At 43.2% G+C, this 25,242-nt stretch overlaps 1 protein-coding gene across 4 annotated transcripts in view; it reads left to right on the top strand.

Annotated features, from left to right (window-relative positions):
* Positions 1 to 25,242, top strand: part of Dym (dymeclin) — a 272,516-nt gene that overhangs the window by 204,540 nt on the left and 42,734 nt on the right. For all 4 annotated transcript variants that reach the window (XM_060377040.1, XM_060377038.1, XM_060377039.1 and 1 more), the window contains 2 exons: positions 2,200 to 2,382; positions 20,691 to 20,804. In XM_060377040.1, the coding sequence (XP_060233023.1) occupies positions 2,200 to 2,382; positions 20,691 to 20,804 (297 nt within the window). The remainder of the gene's footprint in view (positions 1 to 2,199; positions 2,383 to 20,690; positions 20,805 to 25,242) is intronic.

The raw sequence follows: 25,242 nt of genomic DNA, 5'->3' as shown, positions 1-25,242 counted from the left end.
CATACTAGTAAATATTTAGAATTTTACTCAGGGTGTGACCAAGAAAAAAACAGACCTTATCTCATGTACTCTGATTTGAGTCAACTTAATATTGAAATTTTAATAATATAAATTATTTACAATGTTATATGTTAAGAGATATATTGATAGAAAGTTATTATAGTTTGTGGCTCATTCTAAGTTAAGCTTGAACTTCTAAATTATACACAATTTCTCATGTTTGTTTCCTAATCAATGCACAACATTAAAATGCCAAAACTGTTTTACAAGCCAGTAAAACTTAATATGTAAAATATCTTTACTCTGTTTCCCCAAACTGTATTTCCAGTTAATCTAAATAATGATAGAAACTACATTTTCTTGCCACTTAATTTATATATCTGCAGCTAAACTGTAATACATTAAAGGATCGCATTAGAATTTACCAGAGAGCCAGGGATGGTGGTACATTCCTTTAATCCCAGCGCTTGGGAGGCAGAGGCAGTTGGATCTCTGTAAGTCCCATGCCAGCTGAGACTATGTAATAGAGATACCCTGTTTCAAAGAGAAGAAAGAAAGAAAGAAAGAAAGAAAGAAAGAAAGAAAGAAAGAAAGAAAGAAAGAAAGAGAACTTTCCAGACAAACAGTATCAGAAAAATTAAGTAGAATGCCTAGTAACAACTTTAAATGTGAGAAAGTTAGTATAATTTGGAAAGCTCTTTTTGCCAGTTTGAGGCATAGTGATGCATACTTGTAGGTCTACCATCTGAGAGGAGGAGACAGAGAGGCAAGGCCAGCCTGGGCTATCCGAAACCAATGTCTTAGAAAGAAAGCTAATGCAGGGCATGCTTATTGATTTTGAATTGTTAAAGTTTCTACTTTATACTTCCCTGACTTATGTTTTAGCTTGAGTTTAAGTGAGGGAGTTCTGATTGTTTTGCACAATTACTTAAACATTGGATATAAACTATCAGAAAACAGTTAATCTTGGAAATGTGAATTTAATATATCAGGACTTACACTTAATGAAATTTATCTGTAAGATATTCATTAGCATAAAATTCAGAAATCATGCTCCTCAAATAATTGCCTATCAGGTTAGGTTTTTCCAAAGTGACCTCAGAAAACTCTGAAACTCATTTCTCCTCTAAGTAGGAAGGCAGAGCAGGTAAAGACATTTCTGTAAATGTTATTGTCAGTTATGAAGCTGGAGGCTGATCTCCCCCTTTGCTCCAAAACTATACAACTTATATGATGCTTGTAAAGACGTTTAAAATACATAACTGTGACCAAAACTGAGGTCAGTATTTCTTGATGAGAGCCAAACAGAACAAGCAGTTTTGGTGAGAAATAGAATGACTGATGAGTTGCTGGCCATGAGGCCTGGAGTGGGGCATGGGGGCAGGGGCTGGAAGGTCAGCACAGGAGAGGCTCAGAGAAGATAGCCACAGTTTAAAGAAAGAAGAGTTTGTTTGGCTCACAGTTCTAAGAAACATAGTCCTTCCTGGGGAAGCAAAGTGGCAGGGCATGAGGTGGCCTGTCCCATTGTACCCTCAGCTGGGAAGCAAAGCATGCTGGGACCTAGCTCATCTTTCTCAGTTTTCCTTTTTACTCAGTCTCAGGCCCCAACTCATGGGACACTCCACCCACATTCGGGAGTAAACCTCAGTTAAACCCCTGGAAACTGCTTCTAAGACATATCCAGAGGTGTGGTTCCTGGGTGATTCCAAATCCAGTCAAACTGATGATGTAGATGAACTGTCACAACTGTGAACTCTGAGGAAACAGTGACAGAAGCTCAGGGGTATATTTGTAAAATAAACAGAAGGTGGAATGACAGTAGAACACTGAGGTCATGCTGGTGTGAGTACTTGTTCTCCGAGTAAGTCAGACTTCAGGAGCGTGCTACATTGTGGCAACTCAGACAGAGAACAAAAATAAGGATCTGAAAATAGGACCTAAAAAGACTGCACATTTTCCTTCATATTGGCTAGTATTTAATTTAGTATATGAAATTCTAATACTAAATTAAAACAATTTTAACTCCATCTCTTAGTAATTGATGAACCTAATTCTAAAATTCTTGACAAAATCTTGAAGGGTATTTCTGTGTAATCTTTCCAGTGACGTTAAAATTGTCAGTGGCCACTTGTATTTGGGTTACTTCTGTGGCATGGAACAAAACACTGACTTTTTGTTGGGATTTCTTTTTTTCACAAGGCACAGGACCTCAGTGTCATTGAAGAAGTGATTCGGATGATGTTGGAGATCATCAACTCCTGCCTGACAAATTCTCTTCACCACAACCCAAACTTGGTGTATGCCTTGCTCTACAAACGTGATCTCTTTGAGCAATTCCGAACCCATCCTTCATTCCAAGACATAATGCAAAATATTGATCTGGTAAGTGTACATGGGGACATTTAGTCTCTGTTTTCCTATTATTCTTTTTTGACATAGGATCCACTGTGTAGCCCAGTTGTCTTCGCAGTCAAGCTCGTCATCCTCTTGCCCATCCTCTGAAGCACTGGGATTTACAGGTAGGGCCACTGCACCCGTCATAATTCTTTTTGAGTTAGTAAAGGTGAGAAAGTTGAGCTTAGCTAACTGTGGTCAGAGCTGTCTACCAACAGTGGATCCCTTTGGACATGAGCTGTATTTACACTTGCTCTGTACTAATGGTTATACTCTATCTGAGCGTGTGTGTTTCGCTCTTACAGCTGTTTTCTTTCTGTGCATGTGTATTTAATACCCACACTTAATAGAATTGAGGTCATGGTTTCTTTAATACAATACTCCATTCTGTCTTACTGGACATTTATCTCAATAACATTTTCTATGAAATTATCAGTTCTTTGAATATCGTCCCTTTTTGTTTGTTTGTTTTTCGAGACAGGGTTTCTCTGTATAGCCCTGGCTGACCTGGAACTAGCGCTATAGACCAGGAAGGCCTCAAACTCACAAAGATCTACCTGCCTCTGCCTCCTGAGTGCTGGAATTAAAGTCATGCTTCACCACTGCCCAGACGAATATCTCCAATTTTAATACTGTTATAGTTTTAAAACTGGAATTTTACTGATTCTCATTATCAGAGGATATCTATATTTTCCAGCCTGCCAGGTTGCTTCCTAGAAATGATACGATTTCTATGTCTTGTATATCGTCATGTGTTTCCACGGGTGACCCTTGGGACACTGTGTTTTTGTCACTTTAAGGATTAAAGTCTGACATTTGTCATTTTATAGCAAAAATATGGTATCTCATCACTTTTGATTTCTCTAGTACGCTTAAACGTTTTTATGTATCTGAACTTCTACTTCTTGTCCTTTCTAAAAACAATTTCACCATTTGGGTTTTTTTGTTGTTTTTTTTGTTTTTTTTTTTTTTTTTTTTATTCCTGTATTAGTGATTCACTTGGGGTCCATAAATATTTCTTAAGTAGCTAGTATGGTTCACAGAGTATCCTTTTGTTGGTTACATTCAGGAAATTGTCCTACAAGCATGGATGTGTGATTTTACTACGAATGTGCATGTGCACATCTTCCTCTAAAGTGTCTGTCTTTAGTAGTTAGCCTTTTGATACTGTGGCTACGATGCTTGGGAGAACAACATCAAAGGAGTAAGATGTGTTTGAGCTCACACTTGCTGAGATTTCAGACCTTACTGACATCATAACAGCAGAACATGTGGAGGATGAGGCTGTGCCTCAGGGTAAACAGGAAGCAGAGGAATAAAGAAAGGAACCTTCAGAAAACCAGCCCCACCTCCTAAAGTTTACACCCCTCCCAGCATCACATCACCAGCTAAGGACCAAGCCGTGATGTGTACCATACCGCAGGGTTTACCACGGGGCGCTGCCATTTCAAGTCTGTGGTTCTATATGGAGTTTTACCCATCCTGTAATGCCTTGTCATTATAGCTCTACCTTGTAATTCAGTGATTTCTAATGAGGATAGGCAAGTCTCATGTAGATTCAACATTTGGATTTCCTGTTTTGTGAAGCTCCACTTAAACCTTTTGCCAGGCTGCCTGTGGTGGCTCACACCTTTAGTCCCAGCACTGGGGAGGCAGGGACAGATGGAGCTCTGTGGTTTTGAAGCCAGCATGGTCTACATAGAGAGCCAGGACTACTCCGGAATCTTTGACCAGTTTTTCTATTGAGTAATCTATTTGTGCCTTGTTGTGCTGCAGATTTGAGGGCTTTCTTGGTGGCTGTTGTAAAAGTGTGTCCACTAACAAAGCTACAGGCTTCCTGACAGGACCAGATGCTTTTCTCAATGATCACGCAGCAGGCACTCTGCTCCTCTCTTCCCTCAGGCGCCTGCTGCTCCCACTGTTTGCTGGCGCTCCTCAGCAGCTGGGGTGGCCTTTTGGGAATTTTTTTCTCTGTTCTTTTGTCTAGCTGCTTCCCGTGCCGTCTACTTGCTGTGCTCTGCCGTACAGAGCACATATTCTACAAGTTTTCTGGGGAAAAGGTGACATGAGATCACTTTTAACTGATATATAACGTTCTTACAGGATGGAGGGTGTCATTTTAATATATGTATATGTGGGCTGAGGATATGGGCCCCTGGTTAAAGTGTGTGCCATGTAAGAGTGACAGCTGGAGTTTGGATCCAGCAGCCCAACTGTAATTCCAGTCTTGGAAGTCAGAGAGAAGAGATTCCCTAAAGTAAGGTGGCCACAGAGATTAGCCGTATTGATGAGCTCTGGGTCTGAGTCCGTGACCCTGCCTCACTGAATACAGAAAAATGTGGCTTGAATAAAAATGGCCTCTGTAGGACCATCTGTTTGAATATTCCGTTCCTAGTTGGTAGAACTGTTTGGGAAGTACTAGGAGGTGTGGCCTTGCTGAAGGAAGTATGTCACTGGGGACAGGGCTTAAACTTTCAGAAGACTTAACACCATTCCCAGCGACAGTCTTCCCACCTCCTGTTCTTTGCACCTTGTGGTGTGTGTGTGTGATAATGTGAGCGGTCAGCCACTGCTCCAGCGCCCTCCTTGCCAGGAAGACCATGGATGCTAATCTCTTGAAACCATAAGGCCCAAATGAAACCCTTTCTTTTGTTAAGTTATGGTCATGAGTGTCTTATCACAGCGGTAGAAAAGTCACTTAAGGCAGCAATCAGAGGTGATTTCACAGGCCCCCACATACATGTGTTCACTTGTGCATCCACACTCTTGTGCCCACACTCATGCAGACATGCATATACACAGATGAAAATGGGAGAGGCATATAGTGATCAAGTATTCTCCAACATGCATCAGTTCTTTATGTTGAGACCACTAATAGCTTTCGTTTCTAGATATTTTGAAGTGCAATTTAAAAAATATTTTAATTTCTGATGTATAAAATATTTTCATCTTTTGTATGTGTATGTTTGTGTGCTTGTGTCTATGTGAGAGCAGGTACCTTTGTGCCATAGTCAACATCTCAGATTTTAGTTCTGCCTTATTTGAAAGAGGGTTTCCTTTTCACCATTGTATTTGCATCACTGTGTGTTCCAGGCCACTTGACCACAACTTTACAGGGCTTCTCCTGTCCCCGCCTGCCATCTTGGCACAGGAACACTGGCCTTGCAGACTGTACTACCATGCCCAGCTTTGTTTGTCTTCTGAGAATCTAAACACAAATCCTCACCCCCTGAGCCACCATTACAGCCCTGAAAAGGTTTTGTTCTCTGTCTCTCTAGAATTTTTGGTCTCTTCAGCCTTTACTTGTGAAATATCATGATTTTTTTTCTGTACCTTGGTTGTCATTAGTCCCTTTTAGACTAAGGATTCGTGTTCATTAGTATCAAATTTGGAATTGTTTCTCCCCCGCTATTTCTCTATGAAACTCTTGAGCCTGCTCACATCCAGCTCATTAAACCTTCTTTCTGGGGCTAATCACCATTCTCAGGTAAGAGTCCTCAGGCTCCCACCAGGGCGCTCTCAGCCTGTCTGCAGCCTTCAAAGGCTGGGTGGGAAGGCAGCTGCTCCGAGTTGGGGTAGGAGTAGGGAAGGGCTTCTCAGTGGAAGAAGCCATTCTCCTCTTGGCTTTGAGAGTGATGTCTGGATATGTGCGTAGTTTTAGTCAGGTTCTGATAGTTAGTGCTTTCTTTATCTTTAAAAGGCAGTTTATCAAATTAGGCTTCTGTTCCTCCACTCTCGAAATCTGGTGTAGATTGATGAGTACTGAACCAAAGTCAGCCCAGGGCCTTACCTCCCTCCAGTCCAGACTCTTACTGCATAGACCATAACAAGTGCTGAGCGCTCCAGAATCTTCAGAATATCTGTGAATGGAGCTCTGGTGGACAGTGCTGTTGAAAAGTGGTCATTGACCTGCTCTGTAAAACGACTGAGAAGGGAGAGAGCAAGAGAGAGAACAGGAACAGTTTTTTGTTGTTGTTTTTTGTTTGTTTTTTGCTTCCCCGTGTAGTGTACAGACCTCTGATACCAGCACTTTGAGGAGGCTGAAGCAGGAGTATGGTGAGTTCCAGGCTCAGAAACACTAGGAGACCCTAGAGGCAGGAGGAGGGGAGGAAACTACACAACCACTCTTTGCCGGAAGTTTAATGAGTGCTTTCCTATGTCCCTCAGGCTTGCAGCTAGAGCAAACCATGGAGCTGCGTCTCCTCTTGCCCTAGCCATGGGCGTGCACCCCGGCAGCCGGCATTGCTGTACAGCATCGCCGCTGCTGCAGCCCGGTGCACAAGCCCAGTACTCAACGCTGTTGCTTCACCTGAGACCTGACATTTTAGGCAGTTCTTCACATCCTCGCCGCTGTGAGTCCGTGCTCGTGGGGGCTTGTTGGTGTTTGCACACAGAAGAACCTCCTGTGTCACACCTCAAACTTTCTTTCCTAGAGTGCAGAGGGAGCCCTGGGCAGGCAGTCTTTGTGTAGCGCATGGGAAAACGTGGGTTTGATCTCAGCCCATAGTTGGGAGCACAAAAATATTTTTCTGTTTCCAAATCCCCCTTCTTAAGTCTGTAATCTTCATAAACTCGTGGTTTGATTCATTTTTTATGTGTATGGATATTTTGCCTACATGTGTGCATGTGTACCACATACATTACAGTGCTCAAGGGGACCAGAACTGCAGGTCACATCCCTTGGGACTGGAGTTACAGTTGGTTGTGAACTGCCCTAACCACTGAGCCATGTCTCTTCCCCATAAACTATTTTAAAAATTGAGGGGTATTAGTATTAATAAAACCATGAAATAAATTATTACTCAAGAGATACTCAAGTTGTTCCTGCCTTCTGTAATAAAGTGATGTAAGCAAAACAACAACAACAAAAAAAAAAACAACTATAGACAGTGGTTTTAGTTGAAGGTTTTATATTAATTGTATCCTTTGGTATAAAAAGTGCAAACCCCAGGGATGAGACATGCAGCCCCAGCTCTGATCCTAACTCTGAGGAAAAGGCACCCAGACCCTCAGCACTCCACCCCTTCCTGCATAGCCTGCTCTTAAGGACTAGACTGTTGGGGTGAAAATTTTTCTGGAAAGGCAGCTTTATAGAGCAAAATTGATTTGACAAATTCATTTCTGGTTCTTGTTTGTATCCTTTTTGGAAGTGTGAAACACTTACACTTAAGAATCATGATGCTCATGAGTTAAAGGGCTAACAAAACCCTTTCTGATGTGCATTAGAAATTGTGTTAAGCTGCTTCTAGCTCAGTTCCCTGGAAAGCTAATGAAGGTGGAATGTCAGCAGTGTCACTGAGCAACCCCACCACAGTACAAAGCTATGATAAAATGACATTTGATTGACAAGCTGAGTCTGCACTGGGAAGAACTATAAATACCTAGTGAGAAGCAAAGTTTGGAACTTTTAAAAGTAAGAGAACTCGTGACCAAGTATGTCCTTTATAGGGACCCAGAAGCTTAAGCTGTGAGTGTGGGTTTCTCTTGGGCACATGTTTTGTAAACTGGATTGGCTGCTGCATCCACCCTCAGTAGTGTGATTCTCTTGCATCAGAGCTGTTATTGAGGAGAAAAAGATTATCTGTGAAGTCACTGTAAGGACTTTCGTCTGGGCCTGATGGCACAAGTTTGTGATCACAGCTTCTCAAGGGGTTTAGGCAAATCCTTAGACAGAAAAATGGCAAGTTCAAGGTCTGCCTGCATACAAAGAGGATCCCCCATGGCTGTACTGTGCTATTTTCTGTCCTTTTATCCTTTTAAATCAATCTGATGCCAAGAGTGGCCTTTCATGCTCAGGGCTCTTTGATGTATGAGTATGCCTACAAGTGTCACCCGAGAATGGGTATTTCGATGGTGAAGTAGTTTTTTCTTCCATTTGTTTCTAAGTGTTTCATTTGTTTCTTTTTCAAGCTCCAAGTCTTTGTTTTCCAAGTTTATTTAGATTTTGTGTTATGAAAATGTTTAATAAAATGACAGTCCTTGCCAGCCCCCAAGTCTGTACTCTATGCCATCACATTCACTGTGTGTGCCCATCTGGCTGGCCTCTTCCTAGCCTAGCTTTTGCTTTCCTCCAGTTTCCTTCTCCATACTATCCTTATTAGGGTTACTGTTGTTGTGATGAAGCACCATGACCAAAGCAAGTTAGGGAGGAAAGGGTGTATTTGGCTTACACTTCCATGTTGCTGTTCATTATTGAAGGAAGCCAGGATAGGAATTCAAACAGGACAGGATCCTGGAGGCAGGAGTTGATGCAAAAGCCGTGGAGGGGTGCTGCTTACTGGCTTGCTCCCCATGATTTGTTCAGCCTGCTTTCTTACAGAACCCAGGACCACCTGCCCAGGGATGACACCACCCTCAATGGGCTGGGCCCTCTCCCATCAGTCACTAATTAAGAAAATGCTCTACACCTGGATCTTATGGGGGCATTTTCTCAATTGAGGTTCTCTCCTTTCAGATAACTCTAGCTTGTGTCAAGTTGACATCAAATTAACATCAAATTAACTAGCACACATACCTTCCCATCTTCTTCCTCCCTCACCTCTCCCTTCATTTCCTGTCTCTACCTCTCTTCCTTGTTGGGTCTGTTCAATACCTGCAGTAGATGGGAATGAGCCATTTCCTGGCACTTAACCTATATCAGCAAGTGTGCAGTGTTTAGATTTGTCAGTATACCGCATCTCCGTTCACAACATCAAAGTAATAGCTAGAGTATTCTGAAGCACCCTCAACACGCCGTGTGACGGATGTTCCATGCTGATCTCCCTGGCTCCCCTCCTCCACCCGCTGGAGGGAGACAGTCCTTGGAGAGAGGGAAAGTGGTTAGCAGGGAGTCACCTTGCTAATAAGTTACTCTGCCACTTGAATTCAGCTCCTTTCCTAACTCCCATGTCCTCAACATCACTTGGAGATACCTAAGTAAGACTCAAAATGAGTAAGGTTTCCAACAATCCAACAACTTTTTGCTAGATACTTTAATCAAAAATAGTTCTGGGCACATTGAGAATCCATTACATTTGAGACTGTTTGTTGCAAAGTGACAAGAACTCTGTTAAAGGTTTATCAGTAACATCTTTCCTCTTTGCTCTTCTCCTCCATAAATACTGAAACTGGGCTTAGCAGACGTTGTCTGTTGAAAACTCTTGGTGGAGGACACAAGAAATCGGCTGTTAGTTTGAACTGATGAGTTGAGAGTTAGTAAGATTTGGTAATGGTGAGTAGTTCAGGTGGGAATGAGTAATCTTTAAGCACCTTTAACATCTACAAAAGAAGGTAGATGTATTTCTCAGGTGCCCGGGTTTGTAGTGCCCACTCTACACATTCTTTCTGTTCAGAACAGAAGATGATGTCATCTGACTGAATTAAGGAGCAGAATCAAGCAGTGAGGACACCATACAAGGAAGACATGAATGACTTCCTAAGTAGCCGAGGCAGGAAATGACAGAAAGACCATGCTGCTCTCCAGATGAAGCGAGTTTACAGTTTGCATTGTGTTTCTAGTCCCAGCCATTCGTGCCGCACTCCACACCAGCACATTGTTATTTCTTTGTCAGTCCCACGTCCAACTGATTGAATCATAAACTTCTGTTTTCTCCAAAAAGTGAATGCAGGATTTTTTTCTCTTTAGTCTTTCGTATCACAGTGAATATCGTCAGTATCTATCCAGTTGCTTTGGGGGAAGGAGGGAGGGAAGGAGAACAGTTAGAATGGAGGTTGGAAGTGGCAGGTTTATAGAGTGGTTAGGAAGTCTCTCTGAGCTGTATCTGAAACAAGACTTGAAAGAGGTAGCTAGTGAGCCCTGTGCTATCTGGACACAGAGTTCTAGGCTGTGAACTGATGGTAAGATGAGGTAAGGGAGAATTGTTTGGGAAAGAAAGGGAGTAGATGTGTTGAGAAGATGGGTGAGGCCAGGTAATAGCTACACATTTGTCAGAGCTCATTCAGCTGCTTAATTAAAATGAGTGGAGTCCTTCTAGTGTATGACAAACTGTATCTCAATAAATTTACTACTATAAATTAATTTTCCTGATATGGGTTCTGCCTAGGACATTGAAAGAATTTCTTCTCAACAAAGAAAAACATAAACCACAAAAGCATAGGGGTGTTCATTGTTGTTATGGTGGTGGGTTGGGGTTCTTTTTGTTTTTTGGTTTTTGTTTGTTGTTTTGTTTTTGTTTTTGTTTATATATCAGGGAGCTGAGGTCACAGGGCAACCAGGATGCCTGGATTCCGAGAAGGAATAGGTCCACTCCCCAACATGAGATGCTAGGACTGGATCCCCTGTCTCACAGCACAGAAGGACCAAACTGCTACCATGCAAGTCAAGTTAGCTTTAAATGTCTAACAATTTGCCTGAGGATGAGAGTAGCCTGAGATAACATGACAAAACACTAGGACACTCGGACACAGAGAATTTATACTCATAAGTTTTACCAGCTGGAAGGACATGAAACAGTATGTGTTCCCATGGCCCTGCTGGGTGCAAAAGTTGTTGGGGTACCACACCTGCCCTTAGGACACTTGGTTACTGGGAAAAAATGGGAGAAAACAATGCCTATTTGGGAGGAAGGGTCAAGAAACTACATTAGCCTCTAAGAATATCATTAAAGATATCTGTCTGTCACAAAAAACTCACTGTCGTTATTTGACTGCCATGAGAAAAGGAATGAAAAAGCTGAGGGAAAATGTCACACCGGATCACAGATACACAGCTTCCTTAAACACCTAGTCTTAGACTCGCCAGTCAGGGTAACTCAGAGTCCACTGCCTTCTGCCACCAGCCTAGCAAGTGCTGAGTCACAAGCAACAGCAGTCCACTGCTGAGAAAGGATCACTAGCGTGAGTAGGACCAACTCCCATAGTCTAGACATACAGAGGTAACCAAAAGGAGAAAGTGGAGCAGCCCTGCCGGAAAGCCTGTAAAACTGCAGGTGCAAAGGAGAAGGCTCATTAGATACTGCGGTACACTGAAAAAAGGCCATGGCAACAAAAATCTCAAATACAGTTTACTATCTGAGTAGATTAGTTCATCCTCAAATCTGGTCCAGCACTGAGGCCACCTCAGTCTTTATAGTTCTCTGCATTGTGTCCAGTACTCAACCACACATAGTGAGTCAAAAAAAATTATCAAGAAACAACAGAATAGACTCAGTGATGATTCAGGTGTTATAACTATCAGCCAAGCACTTAAATTATGATTAATATTATTAAAGTGTCTAGGATGACTATCAACAAAGCATGATCCCCTACCCCACACACCACATCCAGACTGAGGTGTGGCTTGTACAGCCTATGAACTGAGAACATCATCATCTACAGTCTTAAAGGCTTTTTTAAAAGAAGAATGTATAATAGAGCAGGTATTGTGACTCAGAGCTTGGAGTACTTTCTACCTTGTCCTTGTTTAAAAAAAAAAAGTTTGCCAGCTCTTGACCTGGTAGAATAAAGTGACAGCAGAGAATCCCAGAGACGGACACTACAATTAAAAAAAAAAATCAAATGGGAATGTGATGGCAAAAAAATTGCCAACACTAGCTCATCAATAGGCCTGGGTATAGCCAAGGTGCCAGGAATATGATTTTTAAAGATAAATCACTAGGAAAAAAATTCTAACAAACACAGTAAGAAAAATGTGGAAATGAGAATGGACTAAGAGCTGTAAGATGACATTAGATGGTCCAATATAGTGCAATTAGAATGTCAGGAAAGAGAAAGAGCAGGCCTAAAGAGATAAAAAGGTGTCAAAGTACAGATCCAAGACCCTTAGAGAACTCTGACAGGATAAGTCCATTTAACACCCACACACTATTTAAATAGCTAAGTAAAAAAAAGAGAAAATACAGACTTAAATGTCATTAAAGAAAAGAGAAGCATTATATACAAGCGTTTAGAACAGAGGAAGACAGTAACGAGAGCCTCCTTGTCAAAAATGGCGCTTTAAAATGAGATGGGGAGAGTCTATAGAGTTAAACTCCACAGAGATGATATGTGGAATCTAGAAACATGATGTGGATATTTGCAGGCAGAGAAAGTGTGCTGCTACAGGAAATTCTAAAGGAACTCAGATAACCAAAAAGACCATGCTGGATAAAAACTGTACAGAAAGAAGGCAAGAGTTCCTAAGTAGGGGGTGGCAGACAATGGCAGTGTTACATCTAAACCGGATTCCCTAGCACCCATGTAAAAGCCAGATGTGGTGGCATGCACCTGAAATCCCAGCACTGGGGGGACAGAGGCAGCAGGATCCATAGGGCGTTGCTGGCCAGTCAGTCTGGCTTTAGTTAGCAAGTTCCTGCTTCAGTGAGAGACTGACTCAAAAAGTAATGAAGAGGGCTGGAGAGATAGCTCAGAGGTTAAGAGCACTGGCTGCTCTTCCAGAGGTCCTGAGTTCAATTCCCAGCAACCACATAGTGGCTCAAAACCATCTGTAATAAGCTCTGGTGCCCTCTTCTGGCCTGCAGGCACACATGCAGGAAACATTGCATACTAAGATAGATAGATAGATAGATAGATAGATAGATAGATAGATAGATAGATAGATGGATGGATGGATGGATGGATGGATGGATGGATGGATGGATGGATGGATGCAGGCAACATTGCATACATAATAAATAAATAGATGGATGGATGGATGAATAAATAAATGGATTACTGGATGAATGAATAAATAAATAAAATAATAAAAGTAATGAAGAGAGAATTGAGGAAGATGCCTGACACTGACTGGGACCTCCACACACAGACAACACAGATTTAAAAAAAAAAAAAAAGACTTCCCAAAGTGGTGAAAGCTTAGAAGGCTTTTTATTACATGATCCACTGTATAATTGGCTTTCGGCCAGGCATTGTGGTACACTCCTTTAATCCTAACACTTGGGAGGCAGAGGAACGCAGATCTCCATGGGTTCCAGGCCAACTAAGGCTATATAGTAAAACCCTGCCTCAAAAACAAAACAAATAATAATGATGGGTTTTCTAAAGAAGGAATTATCAAATTGTTCTGTAAGTAGCCAAATAATAAATCTTTGAGAGTTTAGAAAGTACAGTCTTATCACAACTCAGCTCTGAAGTTGAAATTCAGTGGCTGCCATGAAATACAGAAATCCAGTGGGCTTGGCTACATCCAATAAAACTTTATTTGTGAAAACAGACCAGTAGGCCAATATTCAGAAAAGGTGATATATTTAATTTTTTTAATTTAATAACATTTTTTCATGATACAAAAAAACTATGCAAACAAGTATTTTAAAAAACTATCTTGAGTCTAGGACTAACTTCTATTTTTTCTGAAAATAATTTGTATCTTGAAAGCGATTTCTATGTAAGTCCACATGAAAATTAAGGAAGTTTCAGTTGGCCTCAGCAATGTATTAATTTCATGGAGATCATGCTGGTCTTAATGTGGAAACTTCCCAGAAGTTTACTTCCAACTTCACACTGTGGTACTGCTTTAAATAAGGTGGCCTTTGTGGCTAAACTTAGCTCTTAGAAACCACATCTATGTGCAGGATCTAGACCGCCAAGGAAGGAAGCCTTCTGATTGGCTAAATGTAACAGTGGTGGTCTTGTGCATAGGTTTCACTTAACAGGCCATGCTCACGCTTTATCGTTATTGATTCCTGTGCGACAGACGCAGGGGCTTTGTTCATTCTGTAAACTAAAGCACTGGCACAGACAAACAGTGACATCCTGAATTCTCCACACGTGTAAGGCACTTGTCACTTTCCATGTAACCTAATTATCACAGCAGACCACCGGGCAGGCACTGTTTTTACATCGCTTACAGGTCAGGACAGTGAACATAAAGATGTGAGATAACTCACCAGGACTTAGGAGTAACTGCCAGCCTGGCTATCAGCAAACGTGTTCTCCTCACCTCTGCAGTTGAGTGTCCTAAAGTCCCATTGCTGGTACACATCCACGACGGAGTCCAGAGATAGGCACCCTCATCTCTTATCTCCCCAGTGTATGCCATCTCTCCTGAAAGCAGAAAGCAAAATCCCACATTGAGGAGGCTGTCAAAATCCATGATGATTAAAACAAAAGCACAATCCTTTAATCCCAGCACTCAGGAGGCAGAGGCAGACAGGCAGGCTAGCCAACATCCTAGTGAGCCCCAACATCCTCCCTGACTCCATAATTTCCCCTCCCAAAAGAAAATAGATAATAAGGAAACACATACCTATTTTACTTTCAAAAACATGTTTATTAATGTCTTAAAACAAAAGCAAGCCAGCTGTGGTGACTCAGTCCTTTAATCCCCAGCATCCAGGACACAGAGGCAGGTGGATCTCTGTGACTTCAAGGCCAGCCTGGTCTGCATGGTCAGTTCCAGGATGGCCAGAGCCAACAGAATGAGACCCTGTCTCAGTGGCTCCGTGATTAAAAGTCTGCGCTGCTTTTCAAGAGGACACAAGTTGTATTCCCAGTACTCAGCACCACTCTTAGGCAGCTTAGAGTTGCTCATAACTACAGCTCCGAGAGGCTTGGCCTCTTTCCTATGCACACACTAAGCCCAGATAAGCTTAGCTTTAAACTAGATTTCAAAATACTCAAGATGAAAGATGTAATGAAGGTTGTTGAGCCAACGTTTTCAGATAAAATCAGAATTCACTACTAGCAGAGTATCTTAGTTAGGGTATCTGTTGTTGTGAAAAGATACCATGCCCACAGCAACTCTTACAAAAGAAAACATTTAATTGGGGCTGGCTTACAGTTCAGAGGCTTAGTCCGTTATTGTCATGGTGGGAAGCATGGCAGAATACAGGCAGACATGGTGATGGAGAAGGAGCTGAGAGTTCTACATCTGGATCAGCAGGCAGCAGGAGACTGCCACGTAGGTCTAGCTTTCAGATATATGAGACCTGAAAGCCCTCCTCCACAGTGACACACTTCTTCCAACAATGCCAGGTGGTGCTGGTGCCTATCTGTGATCCCAGTACTCAGGAAGCAGAGGCAGGCGGAGTTCTGAGTTAGAGGCCAGCTGGGTCTACAGAGTGAGTTCCAGGACAGCCAGAGCTACACAGAGAAAACCTATGTCAAAAAAACCGGATTGGGTGGGGGTGGGGGGGCTGACTCTGGCCTCTTTCATGTACTTACAAACACATAATTAAAATTAATAAAAAATAAATCTTTTTCAGAGGCCCTCTGTGGCAGGCTCCTGTCTTGTTCCCTGTTTTCTCCCTCTTCTGAAGTCTGTCTCCTTTGCCTTTCTGATGAAGATTGAGCATCTTACCCAGGGCCCTCCTTCTTGATTAGCTTACTTAGATGTACAGATTTTAATATGATTATCCTATATTTTATGTCTACTATCCACTTATAAGTGAGTATATACCATGTGTGTCTTTCTGCTTCTGGGCTATCTCACTCAGGATGATCTTTTCTAGGCCCACCATTTGCCTGCAAATTTCATGATTTCTTTGTTTTTAATTGCTGAGTATTATTCCATTGTGTAAATGTACCACAATTTCTGTATCCATTCCTCAAACTCTACCCATCAGGGTATCAAAACATATGCTGAGATCATAGCCAAACTTTAGGTAAAATGAAAGGAATCATATGAAAGAAGGGGGAGACAGAAATACCTGGAGGGAACAGGAGCTCCACAAGGAGAGCAACAGAACCAAAAAATCTGGGCACAGGGGCCTTTTGGTGAGACTGATACTCCAAACAAGGACGACAATGCATGGAGATAACCTAGAACCCCTGCACAGAAGTAGCCCATGGCAGCTCAGTGTCCAAGAGGGTTCCCCAGTAATAGCAACAGGGACGGTCTCTGACATGAACTCATGGGCTGGCTCTTCAGTCTCCTCTACCTGAGAGGGGAGCAGCCTTACCAGGCCACAGAGGAAGACAAGGAAGCCAGTCCTGATATAACCTGGTAGACTAGGGTCAGATGGAAGGGGAGGACCTCTCCTATCATTGGACTGGGGGAGGGGCATAAGAGAAGAGGGAGGGACGGCGGAAGGGGATGGTGGAGGGGGCTTTAGCTGGGATACAAAGTGAATAAACTGTAATTAATAAAAATAAAATAAAAATTCAAAAAGAGGCTAGCCTTTGGCCAAGAGGGGATTTTGTGTAGAACGATACATTCTTTTAGGGGTCTAATGCTTATTAAACTGATTCCTATAAAAAAAAAAAAACCTTAAAAATACCTAGCACTTCTCTTTTGGTTCTTGAGAGAGTGGCTATGTTGCAAGGAAGAATGTTTACCTGGCTAGCACACACTTGCTCCTTTTACACTCACCTACCCTAAGAGAGTGGCTCATAGCTATGAATTTGTGATGTAAGGGCCATTTGCTGCTTTCACAACAGGTGGATGGATATGATTTTTAGTTGTGTGAGCTGATAAGAACCACACTATCTGTCGTAGGCATCACTAAAGTTATTAATGCAACCAAAATTCTAAACAGCTAGTAAAAAATACAATTTCATATCTTCTGAAATTTTTTTTTTACAATCTTTACTAGTATTGAAATCTGATTCTCTCTGAAATTTTTGGCTTAACAACCTACATCATGTATTTTAAACTGAGTTTATCTAGGTATACCACACATAGCTACAAACCGGCACTCAGAAGCTGCAAAGGACCTGCAAAATGCCTCGGCAGGTGAAGACATTCACCACAAATGCCTAGAACCCACAAACTCTACATCCTCCCAACTTCCATACACATACCATAGCATGTGTGCCCCCCCACACACACACACACAGGGGCGGGGGTTTGGGTAACTTTTAACTTCACAAAAAAGAAAGCAAGAGGATTGCAAGTGGATTGCAAGTTCTATGCCATTTGGGGCTGCATAATGAGACCCTAGTTGTTGGCTGGTTGGCTGAATTGCTTTGGAAGCATACTTGGATGGTAGAGCACTTGCCTATCATATGCAAAGAAAGCCCCGTGTTTGCTTCCCCAGCAGGAGGACAGGGGACTGGAAGCAACCTGACAATCAGTGGAGACTTAGTGAAACTAGAAGGGGCATCTAAGTTCCAGCTGCACCTGACACACTCCCATCCACGCATGTCTCTCCGTCTTGCTTACTCACCTGTAGGAAACGATTTTATCATAGAATCACTGTGAGCATTAAATAAATGGTGTAGAGAGTGCGTGCTCCTCAAGAGGCCCAGCAGCAGTTTACTTCCTTTCCTCCTGACGTAGAAACTATACTTCTCTTCTAGAAGTAATACTTTTGTCATTTCCTGAAATAGTGACATTCTGAATACCAAGACATTAGAATGTCAACTTTAAACATACAAATGAGGCACAGTTTTTAAAAATAAATAAATAGGTAAGTAAATAAATAAATGAATGAAATTTACTTAGAGCTGGAGCTTCCCTGCCATTCTCCTGATGTCATGAGAATTCCTTAATGGCTTAGAGGCAAGCCAGCGTAAGCCACAGGGAGAACAAAATAGACCTGTCATGATGTCACTTTCTTCCTTGCCTCAGTGATGTGCGAGTGTTCATGCTTTCGTTGGCCTGTTGCGTCTCTTAGGTATATTCCACTTAGCTCTGATCGTGAGCATTTTGTTATCTTGATCAGCAGTCCCACACAAGTTGTACCCAGTATTCCTTAAGTTCATGGAAAGGACATATTAGAGCTTCCTTTGTTTGTGTGAAAAGAAAGAGATTTCATTTTACTGGTGGTATTGGCAATGGGCTGAAATTGGGACGTGGTGGTAGAGCGCTTTCTTGATAGTATTGGCTCTAACAATGTACCAGAGTGAACTGCAAAACTCCAGGTGCTGTGCAGGGAGGAAGGAGAGCCTTGGTGCCCAGGCGTGGCAGGTGCACTACCCTTGTTGCTCCCATACACTGTGTTACGTTGTGTTGTATTGGTCTGTGGCGAGAGAGGCCCCTTCGTGGTAGACCTCCTGACTGGAGTATGCAGAACCTGGATTCCACCAAAAAAAAGGAGGAGGGGAGGGAAGGAAGGAAAACAGAGAAAAGGAAAAAGAAAGCAGGGAAAGAAAAGAAAAGCTATGTTCCTATAGGATCTGGATTCAATTAAAAAAAATCTTTGAAAAATATTTATCCCCCAGATTGAAAGAAATACAATAAGCACATGTGACAGAGGATAATGCTTCTCCTGGGGCAGGTGCCACCTCAGGAAGTGGAGGAAGTAAGTCCCCACACAGTCTCACAACAAGTGGGTCCATCAACATGACTAGGGAGATTCTGTTTGGTGCTCTGGAGTAAGGGATGAGTCTGCCAGGCGTGGCCCACGCCTTTTATCCCAGCCCTCAGGTGGCAGATCTCTGTGAGTTGGAGGCCAGCCTGGTCTACAGAGTGAGTTTCAGGTCAGCCAAAGCTACAGCGAGAGACCCCTGCCAATAGACAGACAGATAGATAGATGAGATAAAGCCAGGACAGCCAATATATAGAGAGACCTCTACCAATCAGTCAATTAGTCAATAAATCCAGGACAGCCAGGGCTATAGAGAGAGGCCCTGCTGATAAATAGATAGATAGACAGACAGACAGACAGACAGACAGAGGTAGGCAGGCCCTGCCTATGAATGAATGAATCAGTCAATCAATCAATGAAGTTAGGATAGTCAAGGCTATATAGAGAAACCCTGTTTATGAATGAATGAATGAATCCAGGACAGCCAGGGTTATATAGAGAAACCTTAAGAATGAATGAATGAATGAATGAATGAATGAATGAATATAGGATAGTCAGGGCTATATAGAGAGACCCTGTCTCTAAATAAACAGAGAGAGAGAGAAAGAGATAAAAATAACTGTTGATGTGAAGAGAGATATTTCAGAGAAAGCATGTAAAGGTTTTCAAAATTTTGTATACCTATTTCACATATGAAATAGAAGCCATGTAGAAAACAACAGAAAAGGGAAAGTTTTTTAATTTTCTTTAAAAAAAAAAAAGTGTGTGTGTGTATTATATGTGTATATATGGTGATCAGATGACAACTCAGAGAATGGGTTCCCTCCTTCCACCATGTGGGTCTCAGAGGTCAAATTCTGGTCATCTGGTGTGGTGGCAGGCGCCTCCCTGAGCTGTCTCACCAGCCTGATGTTCGGCCTTTAGAAACAAACGTTTGTATTTTTGAATGTCTGACTATAATCACTGTTACCCTTCTAAGTGAAGAGGGTCAGCAGCCTTCCTGAGCTGTAACACTGTGGCTTTAATAATACTCTGTTGGAAAACAATGACGGCATTCCTTGTGGTTTGCTGGACTGGTGGTGGGTGTGGGTTTTGCAGAACTCAGGCTTGAACACAGGACTTCACACAAGCTGTCCAGCATTCTAGAACTAAGCTACATCTCCTGCTCTGCTTTCAGTTGTTTTTGGCATTTATTTTGGTATGTGTGTTTATGTTTCTGTGTGCTGGCACACTTGTGTGGAAACCAAGTGTGAACCTTGATGCCATTCCTCAAGTACAACACCTTTTTTTTCCTTTGTTTCTTTTTTCTTTTCTGAGACAAGGTCTCTCAGTAACCTGGAACTTCCTCACACTTGCAAGGCAAAATTCAGTCAGTATGACACCCCTACCCCGCAGCTTTTCATTTTTCTTACAAATGATTAGTGATCTAGAAAGGGACTGTGTTAGCATCTTACCGAATAGGTCAGGCTGTGTGGTGACAAAAACGGAAGCTGGCTGTTGATACCCTGGCGATTGGGGTTAAGAATGCCGGGGTCTCTTATTAAGCTTGGAAATTGACACCTTGAAGATTCTGCTTTCCTTCCCACCTTCTGCTCAGCACTCCTCCATAACAAAGAGCAAATAGCAGATGGGCAAGCTGGGAGGTTGCAGCATCAGGACTATTAGCAGCCAGAATGAACACCCTGCTGCACAGGACCAAAAACCCTGTAAAGAGAGGTCAACAGCCAGTGGTCAGATAAAGCAGGTTCTGGGTCCCTTTAAAACTGGAAGTTGGAAGGCTTGACTTCATGTGAGGAAGGCGTCACCGGAAATACATTTGAGATAACTGCGTGGTTAAACAGCGTATGCCCTGGGTGTCACACACCTATCATCCCAGCTCCTTGAGAGGCTGAGACAGGAGGACTATAGAAGTGATTGATAAACAATAACTTCAGGGCTGGAAAGATGACTCAGAGGTTAAGAGCGCTGCTGCTTGTGCAGAGGGCCTGGCTTCAGTTCTCAGCACCCACACACTGGCTCACAACCTCTGAACTCCAATTCCTGGGCATCTGATGCCCTCTTCTGACCTCCGTGGACACCGGGAATGCATGTACTACACATACAGGATGTGCTGGCCTAACACATAAAATGAAATTAAATAAATCTTTTTTTAAAATGGCTCTTTCTTTACAGGTGATCTCCTTCTTTAGCTCAAGGCTGCTGCAAGCTGGAGCTGAGCTGTCAGTGGAAAGAGTCTTGGAAATCATTAAACAAGGGGTCGTGGCACTGCCTAAAGACAGACTAAAGGTAAGCCAGCTAGAGAATTGCCTGTGACACTGGCTGTTGATCATTTGATGCACGTATCAGCATCTAGCAGGCATTACTCAGGCTCAGACTGCTTAGCAGTCCTCATATGTCAGAGGGCCTAAACACCCCCTCTACTCTACTCTGATCCCAAAACCACAGTTCAGAAGAGAACAACTAAATATTCCTTCCCATCCCTGTGTATCCCATGAGTAACTGCTGCACACCTCATGAGCAGCTCTCAGTGCCTCTGCTAAACACTCAGGTGCCCCGTGAGCAGGACACCAAGTCCTCAATGTGTGGGCCTTTGAAGAACATTCTGCATCCAAACTGTGCAGCTTCTTGTAGTAGGTGGCTGAGGTTGTCAGTGGCCCCAGAGATGCTGACACTTGCAGCAGCTCACAGAAAGCTGTGGAGCACTGTTCTATGCCTCTCGAGAAGTCCTGTGTACTTGAGTAGCTTCTGTTTACCCTACCAAACCTGTCAGAAATAAAACCCTGACTTCAGTAATACTGATTCAGTATGAAAAACTCAAAAGCTCAGAAAAGCCTGAGGATGCACAGTGAAGGGAAACCACAGAAGCTGTAAGGTTGTCACTATCACCATCAAGGACCTGGTTTGCCTGGAGCAAACTGGGGGTCCAGGAGCATTGGCAAGGCTTCAGCTGAAGCCCAGCTTCCTTGCCACAGCCTAGGGCCAAGGCCTTCAGAGTTCTGCTGGGAAATACCACAGTGAGCTCCCAGCCCCTGCCCCACTCTAAAGAATAAAGGAGAAAGAAAGTGTTCAATGACCTGCAGAGAGTGGCTCAGGGTCTACAGACACTGGTAATGCGTTGTAAGAAGCAGCCAGCTGTTCTCAGGACCATGTGTAAGAGGCAGAAGGAGCAGCGTGACCCTTCGCAGTCCACTCCGGACTCTGTGGGGAAGAACATGAATCCAGGGAAGCAGGGAACAGGCTGGGGTCCTCTGTCCAGAAAGAGAGGACAAAGTTACAGTTGTATGACCTCCCATACTCCGCGTGGCTTTACCTCTTTCCTTCATTGATTTGGTTGAGTGTATCCTTTAAACAAAATTGAAGCCCAAGGTAAGTAAATGAATAGCGAAAGAGGGGCTAGCCCTTTTATTTTTTACTGTAGTTTTTTTATTTGACACAGGAAATGTACATATTTACATTTTAATACAGGTGTGGAGTCAGATCAGGGTTGTGGCATTATCTGTCACCTCAGACATTTGCTCTTTGTTCTGGGAGCATTCACAAATCCTCACTACAGCTGTTCTGAAATAGTCACTTGATTAGTGCCAGCCATAGCGGTTCTCCTGTGCTAAAAGTTGTTCACCTCATGTTTCCAGCAACTGTCCTCCTCCCACACGCCCTTGCTAGGCTCTGGTAACCACTGTTCTACACCTTCTCTTCTCTGAGATACATCAGTGTGGCGCAGCCACATACAAGAAAGAACATACAATGTTTGTCTTTGTGTGCCTGACTTATTTGCATCTTCCATCCATGTTGCTATAAATGGCAGAGTTGTTTACAGTTGAGTAATATTCCGTGGTATGTGTATACCATGTTTCCTTGTTCTTTTGCTCATCCACAGTGCCTGGGTTGATTCCACTTCATAGCTATTGTGAAGAATGAGGCAGAAAAGTGAGAGTGACTATTGTAGATAAATACCTGAGGTGGTTTAAACAGGAATATCCCATAGCCTTGTGTTTGAATGCTTGGCCCATAGGGAGTGGCACTGCTAGGAGCTGTGGCCTTGTTGGAGGAAGTGTGTCACTGTGGAGGCGGGCTTTGAGGTTTCAGATGCTCAGGCTATGCCTAGTCTCCTTCTGCTGCCTGTAGATGTGGAGCTCTCATCTCCTTCTTCAGCACCATGTCTGTCTGCATGACCCCAGCTTCCCGCCATAACAATAAAGGACTAAACCTCTGAAACTGTAAGCCAACCCCAATAAAATGTTTTCCTTTATAAGAGTTGCTGTGGGCATGGTGTCTCATCACAGCAATAGAAACCCTGGCTAAGACAACCCCTAGTACAGATTGTTGGCTGTCTCGTTAGGGTTTATGTTGCTGAGATAAATTACCATTACCAAAAGCACCTTGGAGAAAGGGTTTATTTCTTCTTACAGCTTGTAAGCCATCATCCAAGAAAGTCTAAGCAGGAACTCAAACAGGGCAGAAACCTGGAGGCAGGAGCTAGTGCAGTAGCTAGGGAAGAGTGCTGCGTACTGGCCTGCTCCTCACGCCCTGCTCAGCCTGCTTTAAAGTTACCTAGGAGTGGCACCACGCACAGTGAACTGGGCCCTCTCAGCTCAATCATCAAGAACACAGCACAGACCTACCCACAGGCCAGGCCTATGGTGACATTTTCTCAACTGAGAGGCTCTCTTCCCAGGTGACTAGCCTGTGTCAGGTTGGTGTAAAAGTGACTGGCATACTGAATCTATTTCTTGTTTTTCTGGTACAGCCTCTGTATTGATTGCTTCTGTATTATGCGAGCCTTTTTTAATCTTCTGACACTATTTCTCAAAATCCTGGCAAATGTAAATTGTCAGTAAATCTTAGAACTTAAGTGCTACAATAATAATGATGCTGTAAGATACTTTTCTAAGTGTTTTTATAGCAATGACCTGTTCCTGTTGCCACCACTGCTGTCTAGTATTCTAGTGCAAAGTTGGGCCCAGCTATATACATCAGCAAAGCAACCTTTTTCCAGGAGATATTTTCACCCTCTGCTAGCCTGAACTGTGATGAAGAGACCCATATGTTAGTTTGAGATCATGTTTAGCATTACACTAGTAAGCCCAAATGTGAGACAGAAAAGCAGGTGTAAATGTGATTTATAGTAAAGAGCCTGTAAATCACATGAGGTAAGCAGAGGGAGGGTGCATGACCTGAAGAAGAGAGGATCCCAGGAGATAGTGTCTACCCACTCAGGGTTGTGTCATCTTTGGATGGAAATTGGACCAAGAATCCTCTTATTCATTTTAAGAATGTGTGTCTTCTTGGCCACTTCATGAGATGAACCTATAGCAAAGTCCGGAAGCGTCATGTGACCTGAGGGCTCAAATCCATGGCACTGGAGAGGTGGGTTAAAAGAAGCCCTGTGGGAGCTTGGAGGCGGGTCTTCATTGGTAAATGCTGGCTGCACAGGTGTGAAAATCCTCAGCACCCATGTAAAAAGCTGGGCTCAGAGACATATGTTCACAACTCCAGTGCTGTGATGGTGGAAACAGAGGGATTCCCCAGAGCCCATTGGTCAGCTAGTCTGGCCAGATTGGTGAACTCCAGATTCAGCAAGATACCCTGTCTCAAAATGAAGGTGGAGGAGCTGGGGAGATGGCTCACTGAAGAAAGTGCTTGCCATCCCAGTGTTAGTTAGGATGGGAGTTCCAGTCTCCAAGACCTACATAAATGTTGGGTGGGTGTGTGGCTACCTGCAGTGACAGCCTTCGCAAGGTGCCAATGCGGTATCCTTAGAGCAAGGTGGCTAGCTAGCCTGGCTGCATCTGTGAGCTCTGGGTTCAGTTCAGAGACCCTGCTTCATGAATAAGATGGAGAGCAGAGGGGCAAGACTCCTGATGCCAACAGCACACATATGTATGTGCACACACATACATACACAGAGAGACATGTACAGAGACACACATGCGCATACACACACAGTATTATGATGAAAGGCTATACAGAATTATACCGAAGAGTTCTTGTGATTCTTTGAGTCCAGAATTCTGATTTTTCTTTTCCTTCTTCCATGCAGAGTTTTGTAGAGCAGTGCCCTGTTACCGTCTGATGTTCTTACCCTGCGACTCTAGACAGCTCACATCCCCTAAGCCTCTTCTCCCAACCTCCTGGCCCCTTGCCCCAGGCAGCTCTGTGTCTGGTTCCCCCAACCTCCCTATATGGATTTGCTCCTGTAGCTCTCTCATCTGGACGTGCAGGTCCCTTTTCACCTTCTCTGTCATCTGCATGCATCATTCCCTCTTGTCATCTCACATATTCACATTCTGAACACTGCTTGAAGGCCCTGCTAAATTCACGAAGACTTTCTTTTTATTCTTGCCTCCACATATGTCTCTCTCCTTAAAATGCCCAGAGCACTTTATTCCTGCGTCTTGTCCTCTTCTGCCCTGTTTTAGATATATAATGTCTTCAGTCCACCAGTAGCTCGTCCGTAGCCCCTGTTGCCTAACTTAGTCCACAGAATGAGTGGAGGCATGAACCACCCGTGCTCTGTGCTCTTTGGAGGAAATGGGGGTTGGTTAGCATCTAGAAGTTAAGGAGTCAAAATTTTTGCACCTTTAGATGGTCTTTTCAAATTGTACTCTGCCGTCTTCTGGAATCCTCCTGTCTGTAGCTGCCTCTCTCTGTTCTTGGTGCTGTCCTAGACACAGTGGATACTGCAGTGGACAAGACAAATGAGCCCTGTTTGCGTAATGCTGAC

Source organism: Meriones unguiculatus, chromosome 2 (genome assembly GCF_030254825.1).
Source record: "Meriones unguiculatus strain TT.TT164.6M chromosome 2, Bangor_MerUng_6.1, whole genome shotgun sequence".
In the NCBI taxonomy this organism is placed as follows: domain Eukaryota; kingdom Metazoa; phylum Chordata; class Mammalia; order Rodentia; family Muridae; genus Meriones; species Meriones unguiculatus.
This window is presented reverse-complemented; position numbering and strand designations above follow the sequence as displayed.